Raw genomic sequence first — 25,673 nt, 5'->3', positions numbered from 1 at the left:
TAAATATTTTGAAAATACACAAAAAATCTGTATGTTTGTCAAAGTTAGAGTTTTTTGTTGTTGTCTGGTTTGATATATTTGAATGTTCTTGCTTTGGCAAATTATTATACATACATTTGCAGAAACATTACAAGTCCCACCACTATGACATTGACTGGCAATCACACCACTATTCTTTATTTCAGAAAATTATTTAAATCCACAATTATGGAACATGCCCTTGTTCCCTTGGAACTGCATATGTGACATTTTTTTTCAGATTTATGCCAGTTTAGTTTGATTTTTATTTGCCAATTTTCTATACAAAATGCTCTCTTGGTTGTTGCAGTCACCGTGTGTGTTTGTGTGTTTTTTTTTTTTTTTGCATGTGTTGTTGTGTGTTATGAGATAGAAAGCCTCGTTTCCACTTTGTGTTCTTATGCTTCCCTAGGACCAGACCTTGATTTAAATGTATTTTTTTTTTTTTTTAGAATTTTTATGCCAGCTTTTTGGTTTTTTTAAATTTTATTTGCCAATTTCTGTAAAAAATGATATCTGTTGCAGGTTCACAACATAACATTTGGTGTGGTTTTGTGTGTGTAATGTGTTATGAGATAGAAAGTTCATTCTACTTTTTTTTTATTTATCTATGCTCTAGGACCAGACCCCCCTTCGTTTATATGTAAAGAAAATTTGCAGATTTTATAATAGATTTGCTTTTATTTTTTTTGACAAAACAAAAATTTTAAAAAAAAGTTCATTTTTTTTTTTCATTTTTTTTCATTTTCCCATTTTTCCCATTCATTTTCAATGTGGGGTCATTGTTTTGACCCCAAACACACCTTAAAACCGGTAAACTGTAATTTTTTTTTTACACACTTTTTAGAATAACCAAAATCAAGCCCCAGTTTTTTTGTGCTGTTTTTTTAGATAGATTATTTAGGAAAAGTCACAGAGTTTTCATGCCTCCCTGAGAATGAAGGTAACACTTTTAAAAAATGAAGGAACGTCCAGTGGGGTCCAAAATGACCCCCAAAACAGTGATTAAGAGTTAAGTTACATGTTGCATTTGTGAGATTACTTGAAATGTAACATGAATTGTTAATCTTGCTTGCCTTGGTGTGTTTTTTTTTTGGACTGTGGAATGTGACATACCCCAGATTTATCCATCGGATTTCTGACCCCTTTGTTTTTGTCAGGAAGACAACCAGGAATCTCCATTTTTGGATGGTTTTTTTTTTTTTTTTTTACAGCTCAAGTGCAACTTTGATTTTATTCTTTTAACTTTGAGTCCAAAAAATAAAAAAAACCTGTAAAGTCCCCCCCCCCTTTTGTTTTTGTTTATCTTTGGAACACAAATTAAGATTTGTTTTGATTAAATCTGAGAGCTCTCTGACCCTGAATAGACCAGCAAGGGAAACTACCCATGATTCAAGGCACCAAAAGCGTGCAAAAGAGATCTTGTAAAAATGATACCATGTGGCATCAAAGCGTTTCAACCGTACCTTTTTAACGATCCTACGAAGAAATACCTTACTTTTTGTGTGCAAAAGAAAACAAAAATAATGACTTAATTCAAACAGTTTTTCTTTTTTTTTGTTGTCTGTTCTCATCCCCCATCTTCATTGAGGCCCCAACCACCATTTAACAGAGAAACAGCATCACGAACACATGCCGAGTGGTGCTGCTGCTTACGTAACACAATAATAAACAACCAAATAACCTTAATAAATTTTCCTAATATAATAATAAAAAATAAGACTCATACACAACCTTTTTGCGAGGTACAATCCCACCAAGGCCCCCCAAAGGCTATCTTTTGCAACGATATTTGCAAAGTCGGAAATATAAAATACAAAAAAAACCCTATTTTTTGTTATTTTTATTTAATTATTTTTTTGTTTACCTTTTTTTTTTTTAAATCCATATTAAAGCCTACCTATAACTTACTTTTTGTGTTCAAGACCCCAACTCAGTATTCCTTCTGAAGCCATAAAAGACTCCAGGAATCAAAATACAAACTGAAATTGATATATGTTACTTTGCTAATTCTGACTTCCTGCCAATACAGTCCCCTGAATCAAAAATGGTGGGCACACTACATTACATCAATCATAAATTGATCCTTGGATTTATCAAGTGAATGTTCAATCAGTGTGGTGTGAAAGAGAAACAATATTTTTTTGGTTAAATATTTTGTAGAAAAGAAAAGGCAAAATATGTTGAAAGAAACAATATTTTTTTGGACCTTTTAAAAGAGAAAACAATTCTGTTGTACATTGCAGTTTAAATGATGAAACATTCCATGACTGGCGAGAGAAATTCTGACCCTGGTGTCTTACCACGAGAGGAGTCCGGGCTTTCAGGAGAGTGAGGAATGGGGCGCATCTTTTCTGCATCCCACCACAAAACACATTCTCCTGTGATTTAGCTAAAGAGGCTTGTGTGGAGGAAAATATTTTAAGAGAGTTCAAGCTAAATATATTCATTTAACATTATATAGGTGTCTCAATACCGAGCAATAATGTATAGTATGTCCATCCCGCAATCTCTCCCTCAAATGTAAATGTGTAATTATTAGGTCTAAGGAAAAACTGTCTGTCTTCCACTCCAACAATATGGAAAGATGACTAAAAACTGATTCCTGGGAACTACTTCTGAGCTTTATACCCGATATCAATGCCAATTGTTGTTTCCAGCTTATTTCTTCCCTAAAATTTATAATGATATGTTTAATAATGCGACTGATATATATTAATGCAAAGTGAGTGGACTTTGTTTTATGGCCATGCACGGCATGTTTTACTTGACTGTACACTTGTTGCGTTTGCCACTTTATTTCATTTGTTTTATTAATTTCTTGCAAGCACTTTTATGTCCCAAGCAATGAATTTGGAATTTCCCCAGCATTTGAAGAATTAAACTTCAACATTACTCAAAATATGGTAAATTAAATATACTACATACTTCGGGTTATTTATAACATGTACTTTGAAAGCATATTTACGACATGCTTGTTTTCAGCACACAGTTAACGTATTCATAAAATATATTTAAGTAATGTGCAAGTAAATTTATAAAAAAATAAAATAAACAGAACTTTTAAAGCAGCATATTTTCATAATAATATATATCTATTTCCAAGTATGAAGAAATTAAACCCTTCCCAAAATTACAATATTAATTTAAAAGTGTTAAAAATTGTATTGGGAAAACCTTCCTTACTGTATTGTACTTTTATATAATTTTGTTAGTCCAAGTATAATTTGCTAGAATGGGGACACATATTAAAAGAGGGATTTTTACATGCGCTATTACACAAGAGGAGCAAGCGAAATTTAAGTAATCGCAATAGTTGAAGGATACTTTTGTACAGATGTGCTAAACCACCCTTAGTAAGACCACAAAGCACCATTACCTTTTTTGTTTTTTAAAAAACTTTGCAAGAAAACCAAATGCAAAAAATTACAACAGGAGAAATGAACTTTAGTAACCAGTATTTGGGGTGGGGGGGGGGGAAAAATTCCCCATTTATGTTATTGTCCTCTTGGAGGTAAAAAAATTTATTTTGCCATGGACTGCCCGCGAGCGTGGAAAATTTGTACTCAATCAAGATACTTTTTTTTTTTTTTTTTTCATGGGGGGGGCCCCTTTTAAACCCTTAAACACCACAACCTTTATCTGTTTTTTGTTTTTAAAAACTTTTTGGCAAGCACACCTGATTACCAGAGATCGTAGGTCTTCCCAGCTCCTGGGAGGGGCCAAACCTGACGTTTTTTTTCCTAAGGCCCCAGACGTCCACTATTCGGGTCCCCTTTTCGGTGACCTTAGACCGCCAAGTCCCCCCTGGTGGGAATGCGAGTGGTGCGAGACTTTGGACCCTCCGTGCCCTTTTTAGTATCAAAGGGAGATGTTTAGACAATCTGTTTTTCAAGATCAACGCTTACCATTAAACCCCCCCAAAGAAAATGCCCCTTATACCACACAAAGCACTCATAAACAACAACAACAAAAAACCATTTTTAAACACAATTAAAAACATATTTTTTTGAAGAATCTCTCTTTTTCCCCATGTAAAAGAACACCAGAGTTTTCTCACGTACACACGTTCACTGACTAAATTCGGTGCATTATAGTGAAATTCTGTCATCATAAACAACAAACTGCAAATACAACGAAAAAGAGATTAATTTAGCCTCAAATACAGCTTCCAGTGGTTGTAACGGAAGTTGCCATAATTGTGCTAGAACCTATCATCATAAATTGGATGTTTGTAGCCAGAATATGACCAGTGCCATTTTTTTCTGCAAACCATAGACTTGTTGTTTTTCATGTATTCTTTTAGTCAGCATTAATAGTCATTATTACAATATCAGGAGCAATAATCAACATAATTTTCTTGTCCCAATGTGTTCACTATTTTTTTTTTAAACTTAGAATATACTGTTTCTAACAGTTTGTGTTGCTATTGATAACAGGCTGATTGTTTGATATAAAAAGACAACATAGATACAATTAATATGGCAGCCTAATTATACAAAATTTCCCTAACAAAGGTAAAAAAACAAAATTGTCCCTTGAAATCATCCCATGGGGCAAATACCTACCCCTTAATGGAAAAGTTTATTTCCTGATCCTGGAACAACGCTTTGCAAAAAGTAATGGTGCTTTCAGGGTTGTTTTGTATTTACTAGCTTTGAGAAGCAATGGTTATGATGTCAGATGGTTCAGGTCTCATATTTTTTTTAAAAAAAGGTTTCCCCAAACATTGAAATTAGGGATCTGTTGAGTACCATTGAAGTGTAGTAGTTGAAAATATAATGTTCTTCTTGGTACCTCAGAAAGCAACACACTCATATGTTGACAATTCAGTTAGTTTGTATTTCAGGGTTTCATGTAACATTGATCCACAACAATATGATTCTTTTTAATTTTAATACTGATTCAACAATAGTGGTGATGTGTTGAATAAAGGTCAGAATGTGACACTGAACAATATTACCAACTGATTCTTGTTCATTTCAGTGGCATTGATTCAACGGTGCTGTAGAATGATCATCATAGCCTAACATTGATTAATTATTCTGTTGAAATTACAACTTTGTTTCAGCATTAGTTGCGGGTTCAAAAAAAGATATTGATCCAACATCACTTATTAACATTAATTCAATGCATTTGGAATTTACACATTTGCATTGACTTTATATGTTTCAATGGTTTTTGCTATCTGGAGCATTTTGAGACACATTTCAGCAGGAACGGAATAGAGAAAGCTTTTTTTTTTTTTATTTATTTCAATCCCCATTCCCCGCCCCGGGAATTGCAACCACTGAAACCAACCCGTGTTTTATGTGAATGCTTGGCAGTAGGAATTGTCCGTTCTAGCATAAAATAAATTATAAAGTTATTTTATTAGGAAAAATACCTTATACTTATAAACATTGCTGGAGTGGGGCCTATATTTTTCTGTCAATAATTTAATGCCCAAACCACCCTCCACAAGACCAACTTGTTTCAAACAGGATTATATACAGATAAATAACAAATAACATACTGAACTTTAGAGAAAACATTCTACAGTCAAACTTTTTAATAAGCACAGTGGAAAATACTGCATAAATTTTAAAAAATCTTAAATACAGTGTCATAATCACCACTATAAAATCCTTGATATTGACCAAAAGTAAAATAAGTGAAACCATTTTATATTCATCCACTAAATCGATTTCAAAGGGTCCACTCTGAAAAACCTGTACTCAAACACACCTGAAATACAAGTTAACCAGGGATCAAGTCTTCAAGATTAGGCCCACTAGCCCACAGGCAGGTGAGTTTCAGGGTTAGAGTTGCGTCAGTCCTCCTTGGATCTTTAAAAATGCTCTTTCAAAAAGTGCTATAAAACCCTCCTGACCCACCACCCCATTCAGCACATCGTCCAGTGAGAGATCGCAGGTCGAGAGGATGAACGCTCAGGTGTGCTGCTCGTTGATTGCTGTTTTGGTTGTGTTTCTCTGTGTGCGTTGAGCACAACAGACGCCAAAAAACCATGCCAAAGGTGAGATCTTTTAACTTCATTACACAGCGCAAAGAAAAATATATAAATAGTACCCCATACTAAAACAATATGATTTTTAGGCACATGTCGAATTATTTTTTGAGTTTAAACTTTGTATGTTGGTGTAGTTTAAATAAAGCTACATCTTAAAATCATAAGTTCTAATGTGTTTTTATATTTTTTCCATTGTAAAGATCAACTTTATTTAATTATTTATTTATTTATTTATTTACAGAGTAAAAACGAAACGTTTCGTTTGTTTCCAGGTATGTATGCCATCACCTACTGAAGTCTTTTTGTGAAGTTTTCTAAAATGTTTTGTACTTTCCTTTCCCCCCGTTTAACAACTCAATTCATTTTAGCATGCAGCTATTTAGTAACTAAGTCATTAATGAAGTACTTACCTTACAAGCCCCTTGTTTAAATAGTCCCACCTGATCACATGCATGTGTTTGCTACAAAATGTTACTATAATATATATATATTTTTTTTTGTTGTTGTGTATGAAAATGATTAAAATGTAATTGTGGTTGTGATGGTACACTAAAAAAGGGTGCTAAGTATCACTAAAAGTGGTTCATTGGCTTGTAATCGGGGAACAACTTTAAGTGCTATTTAGCACCTATCTTTTAAATGCACTATACAGCACCTTCCATACTTTATTTTAACTTTACTTGTACAATGACTGAAACACAGTGGAGAAGTTATTATTGCTGGCTACTGCATTTTTATATTCAGAAATATTCCTCAAAATGAGATACTAGTAATGTTTAATGGTTTTTCTGTTATGTGAAATTATTATTTATTTATTTTTTATCAGCAAAGCCAGGAGTGTGTCCTGATGACAAAGACATGATAGGAACGTGTGTCGAGGACTGTTTTGGTGACAGTGAATGTCCAGATGATGAGAAATGCTGCAGCAAATGGATGTGGACACGTGTGTATGCATCCATATAAAGGTATTTATATTGTTATAATAGTGTGAATTAAATGAGCTTTTACCTTTTTCATATGCAGCGAGGCATTCAGTGATCTGGTTTCTCTATCATGTGTTTGTGTAGCAGAAAAGCCAGGATCATGTCCAAAACCCGTTGGATTTGGACTGTGTGCTGAGATGTGTTCTGGTGACAGTAGCTGTCCAAACAATCAGAAATGCTGCAGCAATGGATGTGGACATCAGTGTATGCCTCCATATAAAGGTATTTATATTATATTAATTTTCTTTTCTTTCTTTCTTTTTTTTTTTTTTGCATTTATGTAATATAGTGGAGCCAACCCTGAGAAGTTTCCACAGGATTCCTGGACATGCAACTTGCCTAATTGTAATTCATAGGCCGGGGTTTATGGCTAATTGTGAAATGAGCGTGCAGACGCGCCCAATTTAGTAATGACCATAAATAAACTACATAAAAATAATTTTCACCAACAATTTCAAACTACACTGACAAAACACCCATATCTTCAAACACCAATATCTGCAAGTCCCATAAGTGAGTCCCATAGTCTTTTTAATGATGTTTGTGAGATCACAAACAGCTCCTAATGTCGAGCCTCTTATCATCATCTATCATGTGTTTGTATAGCAGAAAAGCCAGGATCGTGTCCAAAACCCGTTGGAGCAGGACTGTGTGCTGAGATGTGTTCTGGTGACAGTATCTGTCCAAAACAACCAGAAATGCTGCAGCAATGGATGTGGACACCAGTGTATGGCCCATATAGAGGTATTTTTATATGATATTAATGGTTGGTAATTTTTGGTTCTTTTTTTTCTTTTTTTTTTTTTCTTTTTTTATATGCAGTGAGGCGGTTTGTGATGAGGTTTCTGTAGTGTTTTCTGTAGTGTAACAGAAAAGCCAGGAGTGTGTCCAAGTAAAAATCTTAGACATAGACATCTTTCAGATATTAGTTTTACATGCATTCTAAATTATAAAGTTCTTAAAGACATCTTCTAAATGTCTATAATATTTGACAATAATAGGAAACGTCCAATTGCAGATGAGCAAACACTCTAAAAAAACATGTCTTGCAGATATAAATGCAGATGTCAAATAGACGTTTTCATGATGTTCGTGTGTTATCAGGGATTTTATTCCTCCTTCCTCATAATTTAAACTGCTACTAACAGCAGGCTCTCAGTATCTGAACTGTCTTGCCGCGTCCCACCAGCACGCCGTTCTCCTCCTTAGATTTAAGATAAGTTACTCCACTCTCATATGTTTGCTATGAATAGGAATTTACTACAAAGGCAAAAGCTGTTTTTAATCACTTATGCTTTACTGAGATCAAAAAGTCTTGTGTGGGGGCCCTGGAATATTTCCTTATAGTGGGGCCTTGGGAAAGAAAGGTTGAGTACCGGGTTTTTTTCAGGAAATACACTGTATTTTAATGTCCTTTTTTAACCCTTTCCCCAACTAAACTAATAGAGAGTTTGAGAACCTTTCAAGTACTATACAGGGGCTTAATGGGGTCTTTGGGTGGTTAAGGTGCTATAGCAGCACTGCCATAACGAACCACTGAAGAACCATACTGTGCTTAACAGGTTCTTTATACAGCAGTGCTATATAGCACCTCAGCTACCTCAAAGAACCGCTGAAGAACCTTTAGTGTTTGTCTGTGTTTGTGTTATAATTCTTTATTAACATATATTAAAATAAAATGTTTTAAAAATGTTTTATTAGCATTACTATGTACACAACACCAGTAGTGGGGTAGGTTCTATGTTGAAAGGGTAGTTTAGGGGTAAATGGTAAATTTGATTTGATGCAGAGTAATTATACTTAAGTTTGATACATGTGTTGCAAAACCCCTGACCTAATAAAGTTTCTAATAAAGATTGCTCTAGATGACATGCATGCTTTCGATATGATTGCGGTGCTGTGTGTTTACTCCCTGCTTTCAATGTTAATAACACTGGGGGGATTTTTTTATTTTATTTAAAAAATGCAAGTAACTTTCACAAATAATTGCAAAGAAACCACATGCAACACATCGAATCAATCTTTAAATTCTGATGGAGATGGACAGTTTTTTTTTAGTTTTTTTTTATTCGATGATTATGGTTTTCATGTTATTTATATATCAGAAAAGCCAGGAGTGTGTCCTGGAAACAATCACAACACATCAGGAGTGTGTGTCGGGATGTGCTTCCATGATGGTGAATGTCTGAATGATGAGAAATGCTGCAGCAATGGATGTGGATATCAGTGTATGCCTCCATATAAAGGTATTCATATTGTTATAATAGTGTGAATTAAATGAGCTTTTACCTTTTTCATATGCAGCGAGGCATTCAGTGATCTGGTTTCTCTATCATGTGTTTGTGTAGCAGAAAAAGCCAGGATCGTTGTCCAGAACCCGTTGGAGCAGGACTGTGTGCTGAGATGTGTTCTGGTGACAGTAGCTGTCCAAACAACCAGAAATGCTGCAGCAATGGATGTGGACGCCAGTGTATGCCTCCATATACAGGTATTTATATTATATTAATTTTCTTTCTTTTCTTTCTTTCTTTTTTTTTGCATTTATGCAAATAATGGAGCCACACCTGAGAAACCCTGAGAAGTTTCCATAGCATTTCTGGATATGCAACTTATTATGCAACAACTAATTGTAATTCATAGGCCGGGGTTATTCTAATTGTGAATGAGCGTGCAGACGCGCCCAATTTAGTAATGACTGGAATTCATTTACATTAATATACGGTTTACGAAGCATTTTCTGCTTAACGATGAAAATTACTCAGAATTTACTCCTATTTCTGCAAGTTTCAAGAGTGAGTCCCATAGTCTTTTTAATGAAGTTTGTGACATCACAAACACCTCCTAATTGTCAGGGTGCGGGCTAGACAGAGGACTCAGAGTAGGGAAAAGGAGAATCTTTATTCTCGCCACAAAACACAAAATAACATAAACAAGCTCCGGCGCACACAGAGATCTCCGAGCTGGCCGCCACGCAGACTGCGGACCACTCGCGCTGCCGGTCTCCGAACTAGGGATCCTTAGACAGGAAAACAGAAGGTGCGAATGAAGCTTGAACCCCACACAAAACACGGGCAAAGACAAAACAATCTACTCACGATGACAGACAGAGAGGCAGAGACATATAAGGGAGCTGGGGACGAGTGACAGGTGGGGAAGAATCAGCTCGTGATCTGCGCACCCCCGCCACGACCAGCGCTGATTGCCCAGACCACGAGCTACCGAACAGACAGGACAACACAGACCGCAGGGGAAGCTGAGAAGGCACCCTGCACCATGACACTAATGTCGAGCCTCTTATCAGTTTACATATTCATTCAAACACTACAGCCAATCATGTCTTGGCTTTCTCTCATCCTCCAATCCCAGACAGCACACATAACATCTGCAAAGATGTCAGTTAAAAACCATTATATCTGGAACGCATCTGTTGTGTACAAACATCTGATAGACATCTTTCAGATATTAGTTTTACATGCATTCTAAATCATAAAGATCTTAAAGACATCTTCTAAATGTCTATTTGACAATAATAGGAAACGTCCAATTGCAGATGAGCAAACACTCTAAAAAAAACATGTCTTGCAGATATAAATGCAGATGTCAAATAGACGTCTTCATGATGTTCGTGTGTTATCAGGGATTTTATTCCTCCTTCCTCATAATTTAAACTGCTACTAACAGCAGGCTCTCAGTATCTGAACTGTCTTGCCGCGTCCCACCAGCACGCCGTTCTCCTCCTTAGATTTAAGATAAGTTATTCCACTCTCATATGTTTGCTATGAATAGGAATTTACTACAAAGGCAAAAGCTGTTTTTAATCACTTATGCTTTACTGAGATCAAAAAGTCTTGTGTGGGGGCCCTGGAATATTTCCTTATAGTGGGGCCTTGGGAAAAAAAGGTTGAGAACCAGTTTTTTTTTTTTTTTTCAGGAAATACACTGTATTTTAATGTCCTTTTTTAACCCTTTCCCCAACTAAACTAATAGAGAGTTTGAGAACCTTTCAAGTACTATACAGGGGCTTAATGGGGTCTTTGGGGTGGTTAAGGTGCTATAGCAGCACTGCCATAAAGAACCACTGAAGAACCATACTGTGCTTAACAGGTTCTTTATACAGCAGTGCTATATAGCACCTCAGCTACCTCAAAGAACCGCTGAAGAACCTTTAGTGTTTGTCTGTGTTTGTGTTATAATTCTTTATTAACATACAGTATATTAAAATATTAACCAATGTCCATGTTTTATATTAGCATTACTATGCATTAGTACACAACACCAGTAGTGGGGTAGGTTCTATGTTGAAAGGGTAGTTTAGGGGTAAATGGTAAATTTGATTTGATGCAGAGTAATTATACTTAAGTTTGATACATGTGTTGCAAAAACCCCTGACCTACAAGTGCTGAAAAAAGCCATTTCGGCTCCCTGGTCTCCCCTAATGATCCTCTTGAATCCTCTTCATTAGTGGTTGGTCAGTATGTGAAGCTGACGGTTGTGCTGTCCTGTTAAGGATGTTTCTAATAAAGATTGCTCTAAATGACAATCATTCCTACATAAATGATTGCGCTGCGTGTTAACCCCCTCCTTCAAATAATTTCAATTAAAAATTTTCAATAAAAAACTGGATGATTTTTTTATTTTAATCAAAAAATGATAGTAACTTTCACAAATAATTGCAAAGAAACAAGAAGCAACACATTGAATTAATCTTTAAATTCTGATGGAGATGGACAGTTTTTTTTTTTTTAATTCGATGATTATTGTTTTCCTGTTATGTTATTTTTATATGAGAAAAGCCAGGAGTGTGTCCTGGAAAAAATCTTAAAGACGACATATCAAGAGTGTGTATCGGGATGTGTACCCATGATGGTGACTGTCTGAATGATGAGAAATGCTGCAGCAATAGATGTAGATATCAATGTATGCCTCCATATAAAAATATTTATATTGTTATGATAGTTTGAATAAAATGAGCTTTTAACTTTTTCATATGCAGCTTTTTCATAGGCATTCAGTGATCTGGTTTCTCTATCATGTTTGTATAACAGAAAAGCCAGGATTGTGTCCAGAACCCGTTGGACCAAGACCTTGTCTTGAGATGTGTTCTGGTGACAATAGCTGTCCAAACAATCAGAAATGCTGCAGCACTGGATGTGGACATCAGTGTATGCCTCCATATACAGGTATTTATATTGTGATAATAATGTGAATTAAATTAGCTTTTACCTTTTTCATATGCAGTGAGGCATTCAGTGATCTGGTTTCTCTATCATGTGTTTGTGTAGCAGAAAAGCCAGGATCGTGTCCAGAACCCATTGGATTTGGACTGTGTGTTGAGATGTGTTCTGGTGACAGTAGCTGTCCAAACAATCAGAAATGCTGCAGCAATGGATGTGGACATCAGTGTATGGCTCCATATACAGGTATGTTATACAGAAGCATTGGTCAGCTTTTTTCCCTCATTACAGTGATTGAGTCATTCAGTGACCTGGTTCCCCTGTTGTGTTTTTTTTTATATATATAAATTACAGAAAAGCCAGGAGTTTGTCCAAGGAGATTCTTTGGAGGAGGATTGTGTGAAGAGTTGTGTGTCAATGACGTTGACTGTCCGGACAATGAGAAGTGCTGCAGCACTCTATGTGGACATGAATGTGCACCTCCATTTAAAGGTATTTGTTCTATTGATGCTTAGGTCCCCAACACACACAGTTTTTGAGAATCTTATCATTTTCAATGGCAAAGTACGTGAATTTGGCCTATAGCACCATTTCAAGCACATGCCTTTTCAAAATAAAGATTAATAATACTTGGAACACAACTCGCTCTGAACATAAAACTTGTGGTTCATGCTTTGAGTGGTATGTGCTGTGTTTATGAGTTTGAATGCATCTGACTGAACAAACTAAATCTGACTATCTGTTTCCATGCAGTGAGGCCTGGTCTATGTCTCAAACCAAATGTGTGCTGATAACTCTTCCCATGATGATCCGTATCCTGCCAGACAGAAGTGTTGCCCAACCAACTGTGCATGCAGCGGACCAAGTTTAACCAAAATGTCCTCGATTGTTGGTTGTGTCTTTTTTTCTTTCATGCTATACTTGAGGTCTTTTACAGGCATCAAATAAATCTCATAGTTTAGTGAAACTTCTCTGTGTGTGTGTGTTGATGGGGTGTTTTTTTTTCATAAGCTTGGCAGCAAAACATAAGAAAAGACTGTAGAGTGAAAGCCTTGAACTGAAGTACAAATCTATCAGAAATTAAACCTCGAATGCAGGTCAACCCTAATGTGAAAAAAAAAAAGTATTAACAATTTGCCTAACTCTCGCACACTCTTTAAAACATTTAACATTTATCTGATGACTTTGCCGCATTCTTTATTAATACAATTATAAACCTCAGTGCAAAATTTTCCACACCACAAACTGTCAAACACATCTTACTAGCAAACTCATTTTTATCCTTCTCTTCACTCTCTGAGGCAGAAGTCTCCAAACTCATCCTTTCCAATCATCCTACTACTTGTCCACTTGATCCTATTCCATCTTACCTCCTTCAAGCCATTCCTCCTGCCATTGTACCTGCACTCACTCACATCATTAACACATCCCTTCACACTGGTGTTTTTCCCTCAACATTTAACAAGCTTCTTACTAGAACCAGGAAGTATGACCATATTAGCCCGGTTCTGTCAACACTGCACTGGCTCGCTATTAAACATGGTATAGATTTTAAAATCTTGCTTATTACTTATAAAGCCCTGAATGGTTTAGCTAAAGCTAATAAATCAATGAAAACTGAATGTAATTACTTCAAGGATATTAGAGTTAAGAGGATTTGTTTGTACTATTAGTATTATAATTCTATAGAAGACCGTTCTTTTCAAAATAATCTCACTTAACTAAATATATCTAGTTGCAGTGATATTTACGATGACAATATACTATAATCAAATTTATATGCATCAGTATATCTGAGATCATTTGCAGTAGCTGTGTGTTCCTTTTACAGTTGCAATTTAAGCAGACTTATATGTACAGGTGCTCTCCACTGTAACAAAACACATGGAACTGACTACAACAAAACACAGATTTACAGTTGTGTTGCTACTTCACTTAGCATGTAGAGACATTATATGAGGAAATGTTTACATATTTCAAAAAGATAACATAAAGAATATAGAATTATTAGTTTTTTCCTCTCTCTCTCTCTCTCTCTCTCTCTCTCATTTGCTCTCATTACTTGATCCCCTTATTAAACAGTAGACCAGTATTTGGCACAAGTTCGCCTTTTACTTTGGTTTCCCACCCAGACCGCCAAAAACACCCGAAGAAGAAAGAAGAGGCGCGCCTAGAACTGTGGTTTCAAAACAAAAGATTTTCAAAGTTTTTGAAGCATTACAAATGTTTTTTTTTTTTTTTTTTTTTTTTTTTTTAAAAAAACACAATCAGAAAACCAAAAACATCCATCCATAAAAACAGCAAAATAAACAAAAAGCAAAAGTTTCTGCCATGAAGACAGCATTAGATGCTACATGGCAGTAAAAATAAATTACTGGTGCAATGTTCAGAAAACATGTTTTTGTTCAAAAGAGCTTATTCTCAGAATGTGTATTATTATATATATATATGCTATATGTAGGTATACACAGTATATCTATATCAAGGGTGCACAAACTCAGTCCTGGAGGGCCGGTGTCCTACAAAGTTTAGCTCCAACTTGCTTTAGCACACCTGCTGCAAAGTTTCTAGTATGCCTAGTACGAGCTTGATTAGCTGCTTCAGGTGTGTTTAACTTTAATGTTGTTTCAACATTTACTTGGTACATCAGATGGCAACACACTTTTATTTTGGCATCTCAGTTGTATTTCCAGGTTTCAGCAAAAGTGATTTAGAATCAACATGTAACATCGACATGTAACATTGATCGAAAAATATACTGTATATATATTTTTTCCCCATTCTGAACAATATTATAGATGATTCTTGTTAATTTCAATGTTGATTCAACAGTGCTGTAGAATGAACGTCAAGGCCATTGATTAAATATTCTGAAATCACAACCTTCTTTAGCGTTAGATCTGGGTGCAAAAGTGATATTGGATCCAACAACATTTTGTAACATTAATTCAATGTAATTGGCATTTACACATTAGCATTGACTTAATATGTTTAAATGGTTTCATGCTATCTGGAGCATTTTGAGCCACTTTTAAGCAGGAACAGAATAGAGCCCAATGGTAAGTCTGGAAGGCCATGACGAGTTTTACAGGTTGGTATTAATCAAGGTAATTACGATGTGTCGTGAACACACCTGAACAAGTTCATCAGAGTCAGGATTAGGCTACTTGCCTACAGGCAGCTGAGTTTCAGAGGTGGAGTTGCATCTGACCGCTTTAAAACCCTCCTGACCATCCCCATTCAGCACGTTTTTCCAGTCGATCGTCGAGATGATGACAGCTCGGGTGTGCTGCTCGTTGATTGCTGTTTTGTTGTGTCTCTTTGTATACTTGAGCACAACAGACGCCAAAGAACATGTCAAAGGTGATTTTTTTTTTTTAACTTCATTACACAGCGCGAAAAAAATATGTAAGTAAGTTCACATACAAATTTTGACTTCATGCACATGCCATATAAATATCACTACAGATGTCCAGTTGAAGTTAAACTTTACATGGTGTAGTTTAAATAGCCTAATAAAATTTATCTTTAAGTTTATTGTTTTAAAGTTTATTTATCTATTAAGTTTTTCTCTTAAGATCAGAGTTTATATGATCGCATATCATGGGTTTTAGGCATATGTGTTCTGTCTGATTTGCTACAAACTATATTTAGATTTATTTATTTTTTTTGTGAAAAATGCTTTAAAGTAGGCTAACTGTGTGCGCTCAAATGTATTGCGGCCACCCATCAGTGATTCTCTGGTTCGTAATCATATGGGAGCCTCTTTTGGGACTATAACAAATTATGACTACATTACGCAAAAGAGTTATATAATTTATAATAAACATGGTCCCATTCATGAAACATTAGCAAAACTAATTTTAGTGTAAACCGTTCGTAAAGCCATTCTGACGTAAACTTGAATTCATGAAATATTTATATTGGTACGAAATAAATGTAGCCTACGCCTGATCCCTACCACATGTAAACCGTGCGTAAAACGTTTTGTGATGCTTTTGGAAAACTGGTGACACTGCATTTTGATGCACTATAATATTTCACAAGTGAATATTTCACAAACCTGAGAAGGGAGTACAAAAGATTCCACAGCGTTTCTGACATGCAATTTGCGTAACTGTAACTTTTATACGCAGGGATTGCGCTAATTGTGAATGCGCGTGCATGCATGTTCCATTTATAAATGACTGAATTCATTAACATGCACACATTTAGCTATTAAATTACGAAGTGTTTGTTAATCCGGAGGAGCGTTTGAGATTGTCTGTTTAATGGACCAATTACTTCTAACTTATTTCTGTTTTGTTAATGAGTATAGCCTTTTTTTATAGAAATTTGTCAATTACAGTAAATTACTTCATAAACACCTCCTGGACCTACTGTCTAGCTCTTATCAGTTTACATCATTCAAAGACAACAGCCAATCATGTCTTGGCTTTCTCTCATCCTCCAATCCCAGACAGCAACACATAACGTCTGCAAAGATGTCTGTTAAAGATCGTTTTATCTGGAAAGCATCTGCTGTGCTATATGGTGTAGACTATTTTTAAAGTATGAATTAATCATGTACAATACATGTGAATATAGCCATTGGATTTATTCTACTATTATAATGAATTCACCTGTGTGTGTGTGTGGTGTGTGTGTGGTTGAATGTAGATGCCTGCATAAGAATGTATAGGGGCCTGCATGAGAATGGAACGTGCAGACAAATTGTATGGTAAAGCTGAACATCTTTTTACGCTAGACAAAATATATTATGGGGTCTCTTCCTTTTACTTTTTCAGGGAAGCAGACTAGAGGCACAGCCAAAAAAAGGTAAGCAGTAACATATGGTATGAAATGTATTGAACACGCCTTGAGGAAAACTGTATAAAAAGAGTGTGCAGACAAACGGCTTAATATTTCTCTGTAGAGGTCTCTCGACCTCATTGTCTTTAATGAAGTTACTGATCTTCTGGCATCAAAACCTCAAGACTTTGATTGCTATTAACTTTCACAAATAACTGCACAGAGCTGCTAGCAGCACACTGAATTATTTTTTTTTTTTTTTTTTTTTTATCAGCAAAGCCAGGAGTATGTCCTATATTCAATCTTGATGGAGCAGTGTTCATAGCATGTTTGGAGTTGTGTTCCCATGACCACAGCTGTCCGAATGATGAGAAATGCTGCAGCAATGGATGTGGACATCAGTGTATGGCTCCATATAAAGGTATTTATATTGTTACATTAATGTGAATTAAATGATTTCACATTTTTAAATGCAGTGAGGCATTCCGTGATCTGCTTTCTCTATCATGTGTTCCAGATGATGAGAAATGCTGCAGCAATGGGTATGTCCCAAAATCAGTCTTGAAGATGACATGTTAGGAGTGTGTGCTGAGTTGTGTTCCCAAGACGGTCACTGTCCAGATGATGAGAAATGCTGCAGCAATGGATGTGGACATCAGTGTATGGCTCCATCTAAAGGTACGTTATACTAATGAATTGGTCAGGTTTTTTTTCCACATTAGTGATTGAGTCATTCAGCACTCGGTGATCTGCTTTCTCTCATGTGTTTGTGTAACAGTTAAACCAGGAGTGTGTCCAAGGAAAGTACTTGGAAAAGGATTGTGTAAAGAGTTGTGTGTCGACGACATTGACTGTCCGAACGATGAGAAGTGTTGCAGCACTAAATGTGGACATGAATGTACACCTCCATTTAAAGGTATTGGTTCTACTGATTCTTGGGTCTCCAACATGCACCGTTTTTGAGTTATAATTTTGGTCAATTTGCAAATGTAACTGAATTTGGCCCATAACCCATTTCAAAACGTATGGCTTTTCAGAATGATTAATACTATTTGAAATACAAATTACTCTAAAAGATGCAGTGAGGTCTGGTGGTTTGAGTGTTGTAATGCATCTGAAGTTTGAATGCATCTGACTGAACAAACTAAATCTGACTGTTTCCATGCAGTGAGGTCTGGTCTTATGTCTCAACGCACCAATGTGTGCTGATAACTCTTCCCCATGATGATCCCCGTATCCTGCCAGACAGAAGTGTTGCCCAACCACCTGTGCATAAAGCTAACTATGCCAGTTTAGCCATTGGGGAAAATCCTTTTTTTTTTTTTTTTTTTTTTTTTTTTTTTTTTTTTTTTTCCTCTTTCCTCATTGCTGTACTTTTAATTTCATTAAATCTCATAGCTTAGTGAAACGTGTGTCTATATTGAATGTTGCTGGGAAAAAACAAAAAATACCAGAAATAAAACAAAGAAACCACTAAAACCATAAAAATATAGAAATTCAAAACACCTAAACAATAGTCTAATAAAACTTAAAACTTTCAGTATTTAGTGAGTCAATATGCCTCTGAACACTCCAGATTTTTTTTTTTATCTAGTCTGATTAATATACTTGATACTTTTGACTCAAAAAAAAAAAAAAAAAAAAAAAAAAAAAGACTAAAATGTCAAATTTGTAATTTTTTTTTATAACTGTTTTTGTGAAAACCTACCCAAGCAAGTAGTAGGCAGATGACTAAAAGGGTAAAAGAGAAATCATGCACCCTCTGACTAAAAGCAGACTGAAGTGCCAGAAAAGAGAGACACACACACACACACACACACAAAAACAGAACCCCCCGACCTTACAGTTCTGGCTAACACTGTATATCAAGACTGATGTTCCCATTTTATGTATTTAAAATTTTATTTAATGGTTAATCCAATCCAATCAACATACAAGGAAGAAGGAAGAGATCAAACTCAACCGAAACTTATGCCAATGTCAATCAATTCTCAAAAACTCAAACTCCAAGTACGTTGGCTGTATTCTTCTCTACGACACCACTTAGTTGGGCCACAAGTTCTCAGTCGCTTTCCCTCCCTGCCACTTCTGCGTCGCCATGGCTTTTTACGGTCTCCCCATGCCAATCACTGCAAGTAGAAGCAGGTGGGCAAAGGGAAAACTCAAGAATAAAGCAGAGAGATAGAGCAGAGAGAGAGACAGCTGGCATGGTTTCGCAGACTCCTAGGCATGCCACCATCTGGTCCTCTGCCAACTGGATGGCCAGGTCTAGCGACGCTGGTTGGTGGCATTGGACTCATTCTGCTGTCTTCCTCAGGAGACTGCTGATAAACTGCTCCAGCACCATGTGGTCAAGGATTTGCTCGACGATGCCTCCCCTGGACAGTAGCCATTTGCAGCAGGTGATGTCGCTGGGAGCGTTTGAGAACCAAAAAAAAAGGTGCCGGCCACTCTTCGCCCACGATCCAGCAGCGAACCGGAATCGCTGGCGTCGTTGGTCTCTGAGCTTAGGGCTAGGAGGTTTTGGAGGATGGCTTGCTTTAGGTCAGTGAAGACTAGGAGGTTTTGGAGGGGCAGCTGTTGGGCCGCCACCTGTGCCTCCCCTGAGAGCAGGGGGTTTTTTTTGATTTTTTTTGTTTGTGTTTATGCGCATTGGGGGGCCAGTGTCCTCCTTGGCCATCCACACGGCTGTCCGACTGATTTCTCGAATAGTCAAGGTACACACCTCTGGATTCATCTTGGGTCCCCATCTTGTTCAAGGGCACATGATAAGTGGTGGGCATCACTGGATTTCGTGCGAACGGCAGTCCCCATGCGCCAAAACCTCCTTGTCCATTTTCGAGACTCCGGAACAGCTCATGGTCCTCCTGCTGTTCCTGCACTAGGGTGATGAAACAGTGCTCCTGGTCGTCTCGCATGTCCAGCAGCATTTGGTGTTCCTGATGGAGGCCTGCAAGTGACTATGACTAACAAAAAAAACCAACTAACCCGCCCGACACCATGATGGCAGTGGCTTTGCTTCTTCCTTCCCAGGTTTCGGCACCAGTGTGATATAGAGGTCCTTTCTCAAAAAATTAGCCATATTGTGATAAAAGTTCATTATTTTCCATAAGGTAATGATAAAATTAAACTTTCACTATTTTAGATTCATTGCACACCAACTGAAATATTTCAGGTCTTTTATTTGTTTTAATACTGATGATTTTGGGCATACAGCTCATGAAAACCAAAATTCCTATCTCAAAAAATTAGCATATTTCATCCGACCAATAAAAGAAAAGTGTTTCTAATTAAAAAAAGTCAACCTTTCAAATAATTATGTCCAGTTATGCACTCAATACTTTGGTCGGGAATCCTTTTGCAGAAATGACTGCTTCAATGCGGCGGGCATGGAGGGCAATCAGCCTGTGGCACTGCTGAGGTGTTATGGAGGCCCAGGATGCTTCGATAGCGGCCTTAAGCTCATCCAGAGTGTTGGGACTTGCGTCTTTCAACTTTCTCTTCACAATATCCCACAGATTCTCTATGGGGTTCATTCAGGTCAGGAGAGTTGGCAGGCCAATTGAGCACAGTAATACCATGGTCAGTAAACCATGTACCAGTGGTTTTGGCACTGTGAGCAGGTGCCAGGTCGTGGTGCTGAAAAACGAAATCTTCATCTCCATAAAGATTTTCAACAGATGGAAGCATGAAGTGCTCCAAAATCTCTTGATAGCTAGCTGCATTGGACCCTGCCCTTGATAAAACAACAGTGGACCAACACCAGCAGCTGACATGGCACCCCAGACCATCACTGACTGTGGGTACTTGACACTGGACTTCAGGCATTTTGGCATTTCCTTCTCCCCAGTCTTCCTCCAGACTCTGGCACCTTGATTTCCGAATGACATGCAAAATTTGCTTTCATCCGAAAAAAAGTACTTTGGACCACTGAGCAACAGTCCAGTGCTGCTTCTCTGTAGCCCAGGTCAGGCGCTTCTGCCGCTGTTTCTGGTTCAAAAGCACATGCCTGTGAACGGTGGCTCTGGATGTTTCTACTCCAGACTCAGTCCACTGCTTCCCGCAGGTCCCCCAAGGTCTGGAATCGGTCCTTCTCCCACAATCTTCCTCAGGGTCCGGTCACCTCTTCTCATTGTGCAGCGTTTTTTTTTTTTGCCACACTTTTTCTCCCTCCCACAGACTTCCCCACTGAGGTGCCTTGATACAGCACAACTGGGAACAGCCTATTCGTTCAGAAACTTCTTTTCTGTGTCTTACCCTCGGGCTCGCTTGAGGGTGTCAATGATGGCCTTCTGGACAGCAGTCAGGTCGGCAGTCTTACCCATGATTGCGGTTTTTGAGTAATGAACCAGGCTGGGAGTTTTTAAAAAGCCTCAGGAATCTTTTGCAGGTGTTTAGAGTTAATTAGTTGATTCAGATGATTAGGTTAATAGCTCGTTTAGGAGAACCTTTTCATGATATGCTAATTTTTTGAGATAGGAATTTTGGGTTTTCATGAGCTGTATGGCCAAAATCATCAGTATTTAAACAAAAGACCTGAAATATTTCAGTTGGTGTGCAATGAATCTAAAATATATGAAAGTTTAATTTTTATCATTACATTATGGAAAATAATGAACTTTTTCAAATTCCATATATGACATGACTGAGGCTACATAGTTCATTCAAAAGAGAAGGAAGAAGTCAGAGTTGGCATGACTGAGGCTTGTGGCAATTTATACAGTTTGTCAAAACAATAAACATAGGCGTGATCACACAAATCAAATAACATAAACTCAGAGTACATTGGCTGTATTCTACTCCACAACACCACTTAGTTGGGCCATGAGTCCTCAGTCGCTTTCTCTCTCTACCACTTCTGCAACACCATGGCTTTTTACGGTCTCCCCATGCCAATCACTGTAAGTAGAAGCAGGTGACTTTTATTCTGCACTTGACCTACTTACCGCTCATCTCCGACCGCTCCCTCCCACTGTAAACTCTGCTAAACCACATCCCCTAGCCACAGTGAACTTTCCACTGGTTAAGCACATTTATCTAAGCAACTTCAAAAAGTTTTGAAAGCAAAATTAGACCATACCATTTAATCTGTATCAATCTACAAGCATTTGATTGCCTCATGAAATCTGTTTAAAATGTCTTTATCAAAATCAGATTAAATCATTCTATTTGGAGTTTACTTGGTGGTTTATATTTTGGATGGACAGTCAGTTAGGTTGGTACGGAACCCCTAAGGGGACCTGGTGGTGGAAAAATAATTGTTATATTGCAAAACTTTTTCACGCTCAACTGAAACCGCACCAGAGAATTCATGTTGGTAAAAATGCTTAAACTGGTGAACAAATCGTGTAAATGTTTACACTGTGACAAAAGATTTAACCAGTTGGGCTCTTTTTTTTCCCCATCTTGGAAACCTTTTAATCCCTAATAAATTCTATTTGATCCCAAACATGACTTACAGGTGCTGGTCATATAATTAGAATATTATCAAAAAGTTGATTTATTTCACTAATTCCAGTCAAAAAGAGAAACTTGTATATTATATTCATTCATTACACACAGACTGATATATTTCAAATGTTTATTTCTTTTAATTTTGATGATTATAACTGACAACTAAGGAAAATCCCAAATTCAGTATCTCAGAAAATTAGAATATTATCCATATCACTTTTTGAATGGAATTAGTGAAATAAATCAACTTTTTGATGAGATTCTAATTATATGACCAGCACCTGTAGAATGAATGATTCTTTGGTTGTAGTAGGCCTATTATTGTCTGTCTACATTATTAACTGTCTCAAGAAAAAAAAAATCCCTAAATCCTTTGAGAATCTGATACACTGAAGGCTGGGTGATAATTGAACATGCAAAACTGTGTGTAACGTGAGAACCCTTCACCTGTTGGAGTCTGCACAGAAATCTGCACAATTGGAGGTGAGAAGATTCATCAAAAGAGGCAAGAAAGTCAAATGGCCAGTTTTTAATTAGAAATATTGCCTAAAATAATGATCACAAATATTGATTGTATATTAATTTAGATATTTGATTATTCCGGACTCACTACACTTTCAATTAACTGTTCACTTTATCTGTTCACTGGGGACCTAATGTGTTTTCTTTTAAAATCTCACGTTGGCCTTACGTAGGTTCACTTAGTCCTTCCCGTAGTCCTTCCCGAAAAAATAACTAAACTGTTCACTAATATCTGTCTTGCCTGCCACCTACTGCTTACTTATGACAAAAAGTGTAGTTCACTTAGTCCTTCCCGTAGTCCTTCCCGTACAATTTGCTAACATCAGCAATAGACAGAAATCAGAAGGTCTCTGATGATGTGACTACTGCTCCTACCATTCATGAGCCTTCAATTTGACCTATCCTGGCTGTAGATTTGCGATAACAAAAGGCTTCTCACAGTTCACTAGTCATAATGATTTCAGGAGAGTTCAGAATAAATCCAATATAACATTTTATTAATATTCATTTAAAATTGTATCATGCCAGTTACACAAAGAAACAATTAGAAGCCAATTTAGAAAAGTTGCTATTGTGAATCATATTGTAGGCGAACAAACCAAACATCCTGTACATAAACATTGTAGCCATATGGGAAACAGCAAGTGTTCCACGCAGGAGACAAACAAATTAAACAAAGTCACACATGTAACAGTTATCCTAATTTAACATAAGACACATGGTCTTAAATGCATAGCAAAGAGCATGTACCCAGTTGAAGGGACCAACGAGCATATGGTCTTTCTTCCAGGTCTTCTTATCTGATAAGAGTTCCTGAGTGTTTGGCTTCATGAGGAGATCAAAGACCATTGTTTTGTGGCGTGGCATTTGCATTGCGATAGTTCCTGAGTTTTGAATTCTTGAGCAGGTAATTTCATAAGGAAATAATTTCACTCCTTGTAGAATTACAGAAACTCAGACACTATGATCTTCTGAGATGGACAATGCACACACAGTGCATTAACATACAAACGTCTGTTTCCACATCTCACTGAGAGAAAACATCTCTCACATATGCACTGGTTCCTCCTCATCCCCTTTCCCTCCCCTCACCCTACACTCAGCTCACTCAGAATGGTCAATAGTAGAATATAAATGTTCTACATGAATGCAGGTGGATTAGCAGTCCATGTTTGGTATCATTTTAATGAACCCCAGGGTGTCTGGTACAATGGTCTCATTCTTACAAAAAGTAAACTAAAAGGTGATACAGATCCTATCATACAGTTAAGACATATTTGGCTCATTAAAGAGGGTGTGCCGTTTGACAATTGCTAACACACTATGCCATAAAGTACTGAAATCCTGCAGTGCCCGCAAGGTCCCCCAGCTCAAGAAACCATATGTACAGCCCTGGCTGAAGTTTGTCAATGAACATCTGAATGATTCAGAGGAGAATTTGGTAAAAGTGTTGTGGGTGTTTGTGGTCAGATGACACCGGGTTGGAGGAGGAGGAATGCTGCCTATGACCCCAAGATCACCATCCCCACCATCAAACATGGAGGTGGAAACATTATTTTTTGGGGGTGCTTTTCTGCTAAGGAAACAGGACAACTGCACCGTCTGCTTCAAAGGAACAATGGGTTTTGGGTCAGGGCATTGAAGCCAGCCAGGGCATTGAATGGGGGGAAGTTGTGGCCTAGTGGTTAGCGAGTTTGACTCCTAACCCTAAGGTTGTGGGTTTGAGTCTCGGGCCGGCAATAACATGACTGGGGTGCCCTTGAGCAAGGCACCAAACCCCCAACTCCTCCCCGGCAGGGGGACCGCATCATAAATGGCTGGCCCACTGCTCCGGGGTGTGTGTTCACCGTGGTGTGTGTGTGTTCACTGCTGTGTGTGTGCACTTTGGTTGAGTTAAATGCAGAGCACGATTTCTGAGTATGGGTCACCATACTTGGCTGTATGTCACGTCACTTTTTTTTTTTTTTTTTGATGAAATGGGTCATGGATGGGTCTTCCAGCATGACAATGACCCCAAACACACAGCCAAGCCAACAAAGGAGTGGCTCAAAAAGGAGCACATTAAGGTCCTGGAGTTGCCTAGCTAGTCTCCAGACCTTAATCCCATAGAAAATCTGTGATTTAGAATGTATGTAAAATGGACATCTTAACGATGTTTATCAGATGTTCCAGATCAAGCAATTTTTAAAAGACTTCTTGCAGATGTATGTGTGCTATCTGGGATAATATTTTCATATATTTATATTTTACTGATATTAATGGTAATTGTTGGATTGTTGGATTTTTTTTTTTTTTTTTTTTTTTTTTTTTTTGTCTGTTGGGATCATGATTAGCTAATTAGTCAACTAATCATTTAAGGATCAAATTAACAAAAACTATACTCTTCTGAGCACTTGTTGTTTGCCTGACAAAGACCTTAGGGTTGAAATGTTGTGTTGATATTAATAATTTGATTTTTTTTTTTTTTTTTTTTTCTATTGAAAGTAATATATTTAACAACATGTAACATGTTTTAGATGGGATGCTTATGATGAGGCAGAAGGAATTGGAATTTTTGATTTTCGAAGTTAGTCTAGGGTGACCAAATGTGCCATTTTCCGGGGACACAGAATGATTTATATGTTGCCTAAAATAACCAGGTTTTGGCTCATTGTGCTGCGCAGTTTAGCTCTAACTTGCCTCTATACACCTGCTGGGAAGTTTTTAGTATGCCTATTAAGA

The 25,673-nt window shown here is 37.2% G+C and overlaps 1 protein-coding gene and 1 long non-coding RNA gene across 2 annotated transcripts in view; both read left to right on the top strand.

The window, feature by feature from the left end:
* The window catches only part of LOC109047750 (multiple epidermal growth factor-like domains protein 10), a 99,454-nt gene that overhangs the window by 65,067 nt on the left and 8,714 nt on the right, over positions 1 to 25,673 (top strand). The window contains exons 3-8 of the mRNA XM_042748943.1: positions 7,096 to 7,233; positions 7,618 to 7,755; positions 9,117 to 9,279; positions 9,363 to 9,499; positions 12,057 to 12,191; positions 12,294 to 12,431. Coding sequence (XP_042604877.1) covers positions 7,096 to 7,233; positions 7,618 to 7,755; positions 9,117 to 9,279; positions 9,363 to 9,499; positions 12,057 to 12,191; positions 12,294 to 12,431 — 849 coding nt within the window. The remainder of the gene's footprint in view (positions 1 to 7,095; positions 7,234 to 7,617; positions 7,756 to 9,116; positions 9,280 to 9,362; positions 9,500 to 12,056; positions 12,192 to 12,293; positions 12,432 to 25,673) is intronic.
* LOC109080531 lies at positions 17,517 to 18,070 on the top strand. The gene is made up of 3 exons (XR_006157882.1): positions 17,517 to 17,654; positions 17,755 to 17,892; positions 18,059 to 18,070. It is a non-coding gene; the product is annotated as an uncharacterized LOC109080531 (long non-coding RNA).

This window comes from Cyprinus carpio, chromosome B22 (assembly GCF_018340385.1).
Source record: "Cyprinus carpio isolate SPL01 chromosome B22, ASM1834038v1, whole genome shotgun sequence".
Lineage (NCBI taxonomy): Eukaryota > Metazoa > Chordata > Actinopteri > Cypriniformes > Cyprinidae > Cyprinus > Cyprinus carpio.
This window is presented reverse-complemented; position numbering and strand designations above follow the sequence as displayed.